The sequence below is a fragment of the Carassius gibelio genome, chromosome B21, assembly GCF_023724105.1.
Source record: "Carassius gibelio isolate Cgi1373 ecotype wild population from Czech Republic chromosome B21, carGib1.2-hapl.c, whole genome shotgun sequence".
Lineage (NCBI taxonomy): Eukaryota > Metazoa > Chordata > Actinopteri > Cypriniformes > Cyprinidae > Carassius > Carassius gibelio.
In genome coordinates this window covers 21,527,914-21,539,961 of record NC_068416.1, presented here as the reverse complement: position 1 = coordinate 21,539,961, position 12,048 = coordinate 21,527,914, and the positions used below count along the sequence as shown (strand labels likewise).

The following is a 12,048-nucleotide window of genomic DNA, read 5'->3' as shown; positions in this document are numbered from 1 at the left end:
CATAGTCTGGTCCCTCTTCAAATTGTTAAAGTGCTGTTTTGTTAGTTTTCCTGAGCTTGGATTAGCCTGAACCCTTTTCTAAATGCATCCTATGATGGATTCGCTTCAGCAAATGGAGCACACCATGTGATTGCCAGACCACATTCACATGCAGTCACACAGTAATGCTATTGTTGAATAAAATCATAGATGTATGTGGTAATTGAATTAGCTTAAAGATTTATTTAAAAATAAAAGCTTTTTAATGAATGTTTTTAACAAGGGAAAAGTTATACGGTTTCTGTTAAATATTAAACCATAATGTAGTTTTGAATATTGTTAAGGCTGGAATACACTACATGATTTTTGCACCACTTTACAGTCTGGACTAGTCAACACTGTAGCTGCTGGAGGTCATTGCTAATCTGAAGATTCTGGGTAGTTAGAGTTTAAAGATTTCACAGAAAATCACGTAGTGTATGATGGGCACAGACTCATTTTTTAGGTTTAGACTTCAATTCCACACAGTTGGAGGATATCAAACCTGTCTGATATTCTGTGCTTTGTCTTGTGTCTCCTATAAACAAGGAGCATGTTTTTGGTAGTGTCTTTTGTTTGGAACAACAGCAAGAGAAGAGTATAATGCCTAGTTTTTTTTTTTATTCTTACAGTTTAAAAAATATATATATTATTGTAATTTAAATTACAATATTCTGGTCAAGAAAATAATCTTTATCATTAAATGAATAAATAAATAATAAAATAATCCTCACAGAAAGGGTTAAAAGGTTGCCATGTTAGTTCTAAAACAGATGAAGAATGTTCAGATGCTCACACATCAGTGTGGAATTGCTCCAGATGTTCACACGCATGTGTGAAGTGAATTATTCTACTCTTTGTCCTAAGTTAGCTTTTTATCACCACTTTTGAAGATCATTTTAATTTGAGCCAGTTGTGTCTGACTGCATTAACAGGATATTTATTATCCTATCCTTAGACTCTTCTGAAATGGACCAAAAACTTGACCCTGCATTCCCAGAAATCCAGTTAGTCTGGCGCTCAAAATCAGCAAGCATTTTTGAGAATCAGCTTACTACTCTCCTGACTTAACAGCTTTTGTCTTTATATTAACTGATTACAGTAAACACGACAGATAATGGTCTTTATTTACAAGAATAAAGATTTTTGAGAATAGTTTGAATCATTTCCCTGTGTTTCTTCTTATAATGAGAGAAGTTTAGTTTTGTTTCACGTCAGAACAATGTTGTTGAGATTATTCCATCCCCCAACCTCTGACGTTAGCAGTTTTGTGGTGACAACTGTTCTAGAACGGATCAGTTCTGGATCATAAAATGGTACACTATTCGTAGAAAAAGAGCATAACCTCGTCCCCTCCACCCTCGAATACAGCTGAAGTCACACAACCCCCTCCCCACTGACAGTATGGGACAGATGCCGTTGGATTGGGGTGGATGTAGCTTTGGATTGATGGGGGTTGTGTTCAGTGTCAATGGGAGGCTGATGGCAGCACTCTCTTTGTGACGATTTGCTCAGAAGGGTTAGGAATTTCCGCCGGGCCCCCCATGTGCTCAGCTGTTGGCCATTGCTGGGGAGAGTTGTGTCTTTTAACTCATAAAATGTCTGCCTGGTTTTAGGTAACTCCCTTGAGTGAGTGTTTGTTCCACACAGACTTAGTGATATATATATATATATATATATATATATATATATATATATATATATATATATATATATATATATACACATATAGTTCCCATTGTTTCCTTTCAAGTAACACTCTTGCTGTAATGTTGTTCCTTTCTTATCTGGAAGACATACTAAGGTTCTTCAAAAGTGTATGAACATTTTTGCTTATGCTTACTAAGCCCAAGTTCATGTGGAACTTGGAAATTTGGAGATTTATTCATTATTTTTTCCCTCTTTTAGAAAATGGATATCAGTGGAGTTAAAGTTCTGGAGTCAGCCGAGGACATCCAGGAGCGCCGTCAGCAGGTTCTTGACCGGTACCGTCGCTTCAAGGAGCTGTCTGTTGTGCGCAGACAGAAACTCGAGGACTCTTACCGCTTCCAGTTCTTCCGTCGAGATGCAGATGAGCTTGAGAAATGGATCCAAGAGAAGCTACAGATCGCCTCTGATGAGAACTACAAGGACCCCAGTAACTTACAGGTGAGAGTAAAAATAAGCTTCATAAGCGCCCTTTCTGAAATCATATTTAGCAAAAAATGAGCTGTCACCTGTGTTCTTGAAGTGACTCCTCCCTTAAGCTGTAAATTCCTCAGCTGGGTTTGTCTGCTGTAATCAGCAGTGAATTTCTTTATAGAGTCATCAGATTGTTATAATAGCTGAATACAGTGAATGAACACATGCATGCAGTGACTTTGGTCACAAGGTTTGTGTTGTGAGTGACTTATGCCAACTTAGAGATTATTCTACAGTTGGTTGAAATCAGGTCTTACAGAGTTGGAAACTTCTCATGAGGAATGCATTTACACAGTATACAGTGTTTATTAATAAAAATCTGCTCTCATATAGCATTTTCTCCCCATCTCTTAGGGAAAGCTCCAGAAACATCAAGCCTTTGAAGCAGAGGTGCAGGCTAACGCTGGGGCCATCATTAAATTGGACGAGACTGGCAATCTCATGATATCTGAGAGCCACTTTGCATCTGAAACCATTCGAGTAAGTTTTTTTCATGTTTAATACCACATGCTAGAGTTCCATAATGGAGAAAAGTTAAATTTATAGTGTTTTAACTTTATCCTATATGGATCAGTCTTTCACGCCTTACCGGACCGCTCAGCGACCAATAGTAAAAAGTGTCAATTATGGTGCTTTTATTCCAGTAGGTACTTGAGTGCTGTGAAATTTTCATTTGTTGTAGTTTGTTTTACAGTGCATGTACACTTTAAAAGAACTGAGTGCTGTGTTCCTTTTCATTCTACCTTAAGTTCCTTATTCTGTCTTTCTATTACAGTCCAAGCTGACTTTGAATAATGTTTTTGTAATGTTTTGATCCTAATTGTCTGTCTTCGTCCCCTCTTAAAATTCAGACCCGTCTAGAGGAACTTCACCGTCTGTGGGACCTGCTGCTTCAGAAGACTAAAGAGAAGGGAGTGCGTCTCCTGCAGGCCCAGAAACTGGTGCAGTACCTTCGTGAGTGTGAGGATGCCCTGGACTGGATCAGTGACAAGGTGAGGAATTATATATTACGCTGTATATACATTGGGCGAATACTGCAGTATAATTCCATCAAGTAGATTTGAAGATACAATAACAATATTTTATTGCAGGAAGCTATTGCCACTTCAGAGGAGCTTGGCCAGGACCTGGAACATGTGGAGGTTTTGCAGAAGAAGTTTGAAGAATTCCAGACAGACCTGGCGGCCCACGAGGAGCGTGTGAATGAGGTGAACCAGGCCGCCGGTAAGCTAACCCAAGAGAACCATCCTGAGGCTGAGCTCATCCTGAAGAAGCAGGAGGAGGTGAACGCTGCCTGGCAGAGGCTGAAGGGTTTGGCTCAGCAAAGGCAGGGCAAGCTATTTGGAGCTGCTGAGGTGCAGCGGTTCAACCGGTGAGTTATTCAAGACATTTGTAATCACTACTATACAAATTGGTTGGTTTGAATGTGTTTAGTCAGTGAAATGTTCTGTTCTGACCTTCAGCGATGTGGATGAGACAATCAGCTGGATTAAGGAGAAGGAGCAACTGATGGCATCTGATGATTTTGGTCGTGACCTTGCCAGCGTTCAAGCCCTCCTCCGGAAACACGAGGGGCTGGAAAGAGATTTGGCAGCCTTGGAGGACAAGGTAAGACACAGCATTTCCACAAACTCACTTTTTCTGTCCCTCAATACAGACCTGCCCATCACACTTATACACGTATTCTTTTATTGTTTTATTTACGTGCATTTAATTTGTTGCAGAGATGTACAACAGAATGTGCAAGTCATTCAGTTTGTTTGATATAGAGATTCTGTGCTGTCTTTAGGTAAACACTCTTGGCGGCGAGGCAGACCGTCTGCAGCAGACACACCCCCAGAATGCCTCTCAGATCCATCTGAAAAGAGACGAACTCATTACCAACTGGGAGCAGATCCGTACCCTGGCAGCTGAACGACATGCTCGACTCAATGACTCCTACAGGTAGGCTAAGACACACCTTTTTGCTTTTGGTCACTACTTCAAATTGATTGGTTGAGATTTTAAATTCAGTTTACACAGTGCTTACTTGTGATCTCATGGTTGTCTTGCTTCCAGATTGCAGCGCTTCACTGCAGATTTCCGCGACCTGACCAGCTGGGTGACCGAGATGAAGGCTCTGATCAATGCAGATGAGCTGGCCAATGATGTGGCCGGTGCGGAGGCCCTGCTTGACCGCCACCAGGAGCATAAGGTATTGAACTTTGAAAATCTAAACAAGTAGAGCAACATGGGAAAATTATGTTTGGATAGTAATTATAGGAGCTTAAACCTTTCTTTCTTTTTTGATTTGCTGATTCAGTATTTAATTTATATCATTGCTCTTCCAAGGATGCTTGACATTGAAAGACCATAATGTTTTACCAGGGCGAGATTGATGCTCATGAGGACAGTTTCAAATCTACCGATGAGGCTGGGCAGGCTCTGCTGAACACCGGACATTATGCTTCTGAGGAAGTCAAGGAAAAGGTGTGTCTGACCTTGGACCTGTGTTTTTGTAGGCTATTTTCAAATCATCATCCATGCAGTTTTAATTCTAAAGTGAGAATCTGAATGACACTCATTTTGTGTTTGCTGGTGTAGCTGGGCATCCTTTCTGAGGAGAAGGTGTCTCTTCTGGAGCTGTGGGAGCTACGCAGGCAGCAGTATGAGCAGTGCATGGACCTGCAGCTCTTTTACAGAGACACCGAGCAGGTCGACAACTGGATGAGCAAGCAAGAGGTACTAACTCATCTAGGCTTTTTCTGAATCGTGTAACACTTTAAATTTGTTTACAACTGAGAGCAAAGATTTAAACATTTCAAACGGATTTTCTCAAAGGCTTTCCTGCTGAATGAAGATCTGGGTGACTCTCTGGACAGCGTTGAAGCTCTTCTGAAGAAACATGAAGACTTTGAGAAATCCCTCAGTGCCCAGGAAGAGAAGATCACCGTAAGAAATCAGTTTGACATAAAATCCAAGGCCGGTTATAATCAGGTTTACAAATCTTACTTCGTTCTCTTTTTAATTCTCTGCTGAAATACACAGGCCCTGGATGAATTTGCCACCAAACTGATCCAGAACAATCACTACGCCAAGGAGGATGTGGCCACCCGCAGAGATGCAGTAAGTGGAGATTAGCACCCTGAAACGTCCTTCATTCCAACCCCGCAAGCACTTTCCTCCCCTCAGTTATTGCTGACAGAAGTGCTGAATCACTGGTAATACTATGACTTAAACACCTTTTTTTCTACTTCAGCTGCTGAGCAGACGCAACGCTCTTCACGAGCGCGCTCAGTTTCGCCGTGCCGCCCTGGAGGACTCTTTCCATCTGCAGCAGTTTTTCCGGGACTCTGATGAACTCAAGAGCTGGATCAACGAGAAAATGAAGACTGCCACTGACGAGGCCTACAAGGTATGTTGTCCTAGAGTTTTAAACCTTTAGAATCAATTGTTTTTATCTGCTTCTTACTCTCACCCTCTATTCCTTATGTATCAGGACCCATCCAACCTGCAGGGAAAGGTACAGAAGCACCAGGCCTTCGAAGCTGAGCTCTCTGCCAATCAGAGCCGCATTGATGCACTGCAGAAGTCAGGCCAGGAGCTGATTGATGGAAAACACTATGCCTCCAGCGAGATGTCCACCCGGATGGATGAGGTCAGCTCTCAGTGGAAGAAACTTCTAGAGGCAACTGAACTCAAAGGTAAGAAAATGGCACATTACTGCCTATTTCAAAGGAAGAGACAGTTGTCTGTAGTTTAAAATTATGTTTATCTGATTTATTATTGGTTATTATGAAAGTCAGATTTTTCAGCAGTATCACGTTATTTACTTATTCAGGGATTAAGTTGCGTGAAGCGAACCAGCAGCAGCAGTTCAATCGTAATGTAGAGGACATCGAGCTGTGGCTGTATGAGGTGGAGGGACACCTAGCCTCTGATGACTTTGGCAAAGACCTGACCAGCGTCCAGAATCTTCAGAAGAAACATGCTCTGCTGGAGGCTGATGTAGCTGCTCACCAGGTAACAACGTCTGAATGATTTTCAAAGTAACTGATATTAGACATTTACACTGTTTCTTGTATGATTCTGTGCAGCTGGCAGTATTTGTTTTTTAGCATCTGAACTCATTCATCTGAACTCTCCTCTTTACAGGACCGCATTGATGGCATTACTATTCAGGCCAGGCAGTTCCAGGAGGCTGGCCATTTTGATGCTGATAACATCCGCAAAAAACAAGAGGCTCTGGTGGCGCGCTACGAGGCTCTTAAGGAGCCCATGGCCGCCCGCAAACAGAAGCTGTCAGACTCTCTGCGCCTTCAACAGCTTTTCAGGGATGTGGAAGATGAGGAGACCTGGATCCGAGAGAAGGAACCCATTGCTTCCTCCACCAACAGGGGTTGGTGTGATTCAATTGCATGAATGAAATCTGAAATGACTATAAACTGTTGATATTCTTAAAACAACGTTTTCTTGTACTCTATCAGGAAAAGACCTTATTGGAGTCCAGAACCTTCTGAAGAAACACCAGGCTCTGCAGGCGGAAATCTCTGGGCATGAACCCCGAATCAAGGCTGTTACTCAGAAGGGGGAGGCCATGATTGAAGAAGGTAATATTTAATTCTTGCACTCTTATAAGACTGACTTTCTATTAGTCATCAGTTCAGAACACCTATAGTCATTATTAAGTAGAAACAATAAATTTGAAATATTCATGGAAATAAAAGCTTCTTTTTTTTTCAAATTTCAGGTCACTTTGCAGGGGAGGATGTGAAAGCTAAGCTGGAAGAGCTGCACAATCGTTGGGATGGACTTAAGGGAAAAGCGGCCCAGCGTAGACAGGATCTGGAGGACTCCCTTCAGGCTCAGCAGTACTTTGCTGATGCCAATGAGGCTGAGTCTTGGATGAGAGAGAAGGAGCCCATTGTTGGAAGCACCGACTACGGCAAGGATGAAGACTCTGCAGAGGTAAACAAGAAAGAGGGCTGGATCTAGAATGAAGTTAGTTAAAATATTACATTGCATTTCTAATAATATTTGAGCAAAAAATGCAATGTAAGGCAAAAATAATCATTTCATGTAACATCCCTCATACATAATAAGATGTTTAACGTGCTTAATTGGCAGAACTAAACTCATCACAGTCATCGCAGTTTTGTATAAAAAAAGGTGGATGGCTCTAAATGTCAGTGTTATCATTTACAGGCTCTGCTGAAGAAGCATGAGGCACTGATGTCAGATCTGAGTGCGTATGGCAGCAGCATCCAGGCCTTAAAAGAACAAGCTGAGGCCTGCAGAGTAAGATCACATAACAACTCTTTTGCATTGACCAAAAGCAAATAACACGTAAAACCTTTACATTTTATGGAAATGAAAATTTCATTGATTTAATCATCAGCAACAAGTGGCCCCTACTGATGATGAGACTGGCAAGGAGCTGGTTCTTGCTCTATACGACTACCAGGAGAAGAGTCCACGTGAGGTCACCATGAAGAAGGGCGACATCCTCACTCTGCTCAACAGCACCAATAAGGTAATTGATAGGGCACACTACATGTGTTACTTAGCATGCCAGGTTGAATCTAGATGAGTGCTTGGACTTATGCAAGTAATATATATCTGTATCTTGTTCTCAGGACTGGTGGAAAGTGGAAGTGAACGACAGGCAGGGCTTTGTTCCCGCAGCGTACGTGAAGAAGTTGGACCCGACTCAATCTTCCTCTCGTGAGAATCTGCTAAATGAACAGGGCAGCATTGCTCTGCGACAGGAGCAGATTGACAATCAGTAAGAGTCACTCTGCTTTTAGTTTTCATTGAGATGATTGAAGGCAGACTTCCTACTTTGTCTTAAATGCATTCGGGCTGTCAATGTTTGAGGTCAGAAAGAATCTTTTTTTGAAAGAAAAAATAAATTAATATTTTTATTCGTCAAGTATTCATTAAATTGATCAAAAGTGAAAGTAAATACATTTACAATGATAAAAAAGATTTGTTTCACAAAGACAAAGGCTCCCTGAAAAAAAGTATTAGTTTCCAGAGAAATTGTAAGATATAATTTTAATTTTAATTGATTGATGGCCCTTATGTGAACATTTTTGTAATAATTTTTCAACCTTACTACTTACGTTCCATCAAAATCATTTCTTTTTAACACAAAGCCTCTTTAAGATCTTTGCATCTTTACTTGCATCTTGCAGCTCAAATAAGGCATCTGTTAAAAACTAACTCTCAATAATGTTTCTGACCCCTCGTTACTCCTCTTTTTCCTTTCTTTCTTGTTTTCTTTCTTTCTAAACTGAAATGCTTGCATGTGTCTGCTTTCCCTGCCCCGTGGCAGGTCTGTGGTCACCAAGGAGGTGTGCAGCGTATCTGTACGCATGAAGCAGGTGGAGGAACTGTGAGTAGGCCCGACCAATGTCATTTATTTGATCAAAGAAGCCTCCATCATTGCAAAATGTTCATCCACATTCCCCCTCATCCATCTCGTTGTTTTTCTCATGCTTTAGGTCTTTTGTAATTCTATCATTCTCTGTCCATCATATCATTGTCTCATTCTTTCTCCTCTTCTATTCCATCAAGGGATAGACATTCACATCTCTTCTGAGGATGTTGTTATTCTGAGCTTTTCCTTTCGTAGAGTTGGTGTCTAGATGTTTCGCACTGCATTTTCGATAAGTGACAATGCAGATTTCTCGCTGTAAGATGAACCCTTGTCCGTGTTTCCAGCTTGTGTTTCCTCTCCTTGAATGAGATGTTTCAGTCCCAGTGTTGAGGTGGGAGTTGCATGAAAGTCTCTGATCTCTCCTCTTAGGTATGGTACACTGCAAGAGTTGGGAGAGAAGAGGAAAGACATGCTGGAGAAGAGCTGCAAGAAGTTCATGCTTTTCCGTGAGGCGAACGAGCTGCAGCAGTGGATCAATGAGAAAGAGTCAGCGCTTACTAATGAGGAGGTCGGCTCTGATCTGGAGCAAGTGGAAGTGCTTCAGAAGAAGTTTGATGACTTCCAGAAGGTATGTTTCTAAGACATTTATGGCTCCTTTATCACGGGATGCTAGCATTGGCTAATAAGTGTTCACTGATTCTAAACTCGCTGATTTTTTCACTGTTTGCTAGGATCTGAAAGCGAATGAATCTCGGCTGAGGGATATAAACAAGGTGGCATCTGAGCTGGAGTCTGAAGGACTGATGGCTGAAGAGGCTCCTGTCATGCAGGCCCAGGTATGAAGAAAAACACTGAACACACACAGTGAATTTAATTAAACATACATTGCCATTGAAAGTATGGGGTCAATTTTTTTTTCTTTGCCAACATGCACTGAATGTCTAAAAAGCTATTTTAAAGACACAATTAATCATAAATATTAGGCAGTACATAATATATGCAAAAAAAAAGAAGTTATTTTTCAATATAAATATTTTACAATATTAATGTTTTACTGTATTTTTTGTGTTCATATAAATGTATCTTCGGTAAGCATAAGATATTTCTTTCTAGAACTTAAAAATCTCATCTAACTTTTTGGCAGTAGTATACATCATGATGTTTTCTAGATTTTTAGTCAATCCACTAATCAATTTCATGCTTACATTTAAATTTGGAAAGTGTACATCAGAGTAGTTTTCTTATTTATATGCCTGAATGTATAAGATTTATAGATTTGGTGATTTTACCTATTTTTCCCGTTTCTCCTTCCGACCCTCCATTCCCTCATCACACCTCCTCTTCATCCCACCATCAGCAAGTAGAGATGCTGGGCTCAGCTCCTGGCAAGGTCATTATTGTTTTATACCATTCAACTCGTCTCAACAACAGTTGGGATGTCTGCATGAAACATGCACATGAATATTTTTTCCTAAATTAAACTGATTCTATTTATTTATTGTATATATTTCATTTCACAGGATGAAGCAGATTCCAAAGGTGCATCTCCATGGAAGGTAATATAGCATGCTGAATTTGAAATGCTTTTAAATCACGTGTTTGGTGACTGTGATTACAGAGCAAGAAGAGCAGTCTGGTTCTTGTAACTCCTTTTGTGACATTCTCTTGACTGGTGTGTTTTTCTGTTCTTTTCTGCCCTCTCTCTGTTTTTTGCACATTTTTACTCAATATAGTCTGTTCGCTTGGCTGTTCAAACAACGGCCAACTTTAATACTATTAAGGTAAGATTCTAGGTTCTTAGTTTCAATCTTTAAATCTTCCCTCAACCAATCCCACTAAATCCTGCATTGTGCCTCGTGTACCTGAAGGACTTACTCATAATGGTGGTCCTGTGCTCTTACCATGGTCTCTTGTTCCCTGTCCTATTACTGATCATCAACTTTGCGGTTGCATCCCTCTCCCTTTGTTTCCATTCATGAGTCTGTGTCAACCATATGAAATTAACTCCTTTATTTCTTCAAGCCATATGTTTTGGTGGAGGTAAAATAGCCGTTCTAGAATGCATTAATGCTTCTTTTTCAGTTTGCGGCTGATGCACCCACCCAAGTTTTCCATATTTGTTAACTGTCATCACTTATCCTATGTGCTTTAATGTTGTAGCCCTTCTGTTTATGCCACTTACCCATACTTTTACTTTTGCTACTGATATGAAGAGCAAAGTATGACGCAAAGGATATGGAACCATTTATGTGACTCTTTGGATTGTGGTTTGGGTGTTAAAATTCATGTTTCTGAATGTAGATTGCCAAAAAAAAGGTTTGTTTCTCATCAGTCATTTTATATCATTTAAGACATGACCTCAGGGAGTCAAATCTGCTGTCAGGGATCATATCATTGTCTAAACTGGAACTATAACCCACCGTCTGATTAGCTGCTAATGGTTGTATGTTTGTGTATAGGAGCTGAACAACCGCTGGAGGTCCTTGCAGCAGCTGGCTGAAGACCGAAGCAACATGCTGGGCAGTGCTCATGAGGTGCAGAGGTTCCACAGGTACATATATGCCACTGATTAACCTCAGAATTATACTGTTATGTTCATGTTATACTTGTGTGATGTGAGCCACATGAAGTGCAGAGGAATTAAACTCAGTGTGATTTACAGGGATGCAGATGAGACCAAGGAATGGATCGAAGAGAAGAACCAAGCTCTGAACACTGATAACTACGGCCATGACCTCGCCAGCGTGCAGGCTCTGCAGCGTAAGCATGAGGGCTTCGAAAGAGACCTGGCTGCTCTAGGAGACAAGGTAAAATGTTCATTGTTGGTTTAGTTTTTGGTTAATTCCTAACAGAACATCTCCTAAATATCAAGTTACAAACAGGCTGATATGTTCTTTACATGCAATCTGCTAAAAATCCCATTATTTACTACACAGCACACGCTCATTGTCCCCTGCTGATTCTTTAGCCAGTGAGCTTGCTTCCTCAACATTTAAATACTGTAAATTAGTTCGGCTGCATACTATCAGACTTCCTCTGAAATCCTCCACCTCCCCCAGCACCACCTGTCTAGATCTGTAAGGATTTATATGTGCCTATTCATGCAGCAGCAGCATGTCTTACATGCTTAATCTGGTGAAGCAGGTGTATCAGATCTAGCCCGCCAAGACCAAATACATTAAGACTGTCATATCCGTTTACATGCTAAAACTTTTCATGATTGATATATAATTTTCTTCCTGTGGCAGGTGAACTCTCTTGGTGAGACCGCAGAGCGTCTGATTCAGTCTCATCCCGAGGCTGTGGATGACATCCAGGAGAAGTGCACTGAGCTTAACACTGCCTGGAGCAGCCTGGTGGGTCGTGCTGACCAACGCAAAGAAAAACTGGGCAACTCTCACGACCTGCAGCGCTTCCTCAGTGACTTCAGGTGAGGAGGAGGAAAAAAGAGGGATGGAAAGAGTATAAAACATGCAAAACGAACAACT

General features: G+C 41.0%; 1 protein-coding gene across 11 annotated transcripts in view; it reads left to right on the top strand.

Annotated features, from left to right (window-relative positions):
- The window catches only part of sptan1 (spectrin alpha, non-erythrocytic 1), a 32,306-nt gene that overhangs the window by 7,097 nt on the left and 13,161 nt on the right, over positions 1-12,048 (top strand). For 5 of the 11 annotated variants that reach the window (XM_052588453.1, XM_052588450.1, XM_052588454.1 and 2 more), the window contains exons 1-29: positions 1,927-2,166; positions 2,554-2,679; positions 3,051-3,191; positions 3,291-3,571; positions 3,663-3,807; positions 3,989-4,143; positions 4,258-4,393; positions 4,567-4,668; positions 4,783-4,920; positions 5,020-5,130; positions 5,227-5,304; positions 5,438-5,593; positions 5,678-5,882; positions 6,020-6,201; positions 6,334-6,577; positions 6,666-6,788; positions 6,929-7,146; positions 7,384-7,476; positions 7,577-7,711; positions 7,815-7,963; positions 8,516-8,575; positions 8,990-9,188; positions 9,292-9,396; positions 9,918-9,950; positions 10,081-10,116; positions 10,294-10,341; positions 11,020-11,111; positions 11,223-11,367; positions 11,809-11,990. In XM_052588453.1, coding sequence (XP_052444413.1) covers positions 1,930-2,166; positions 2,554-2,679; positions 3,051-3,191; positions 3,291-3,571; positions 3,663-3,807; positions 3,989-4,143; positions 4,258-4,393; positions 4,567-4,668; positions 4,783-4,920; positions 5,020-5,130; positions 5,227-5,304; positions 5,438-5,593; positions 5,678-5,882; positions 6,020-6,201; positions 6,334-6,577; positions 6,666-6,788; positions 6,929-7,146; positions 7,384-7,476; positions 7,577-7,711; positions 7,815-7,963; positions 8,516-8,575; positions 8,990-9,188; positions 9,292-9,396; positions 9,918-9,950; positions 10,081-10,116; positions 10,294-10,341; positions 11,020-11,111; positions 11,223-11,367; positions 11,809-11,990 — 4,055 coding nt within the window. In that variant the 5' untranslated portion in view covers positions 1,927-1,929. Of the gene's footprint in view, positions 1-1,926; positions 2,167-2,553; positions 2,680-3,050; positions 3,192-3,290; positions 3,572-3,662; positions 3,808-3,988; positions 4,144-4,257; positions 4,394-4,566; positions 4,669-4,782; positions 4,921-5,019; positions 5,131-5,226; positions 5,305-5,437; positions 5,594-5,677; positions 5,883-6,019; positions 6,202-6,333; positions 6,578-6,665; positions 6,789-6,928; positions 7,147-7,383; positions 7,477-7,576; positions 7,712-7,814; positions 7,964-8,515; positions 8,576-8,989; positions 9,189-9,291; positions 9,397-9,917; positions 9,951-10,080; positions 10,117-10,293; positions 10,342-11,019; positions 11,112-11,222; positions 11,368-11,808; positions 11,991-12,048 lie in introns of those variants that run through there. The other 6 variants (XM_052588458.1, XM_052588456.1, XM_052588459.1 and 3 more) reach the window with 3 other exon arrangements.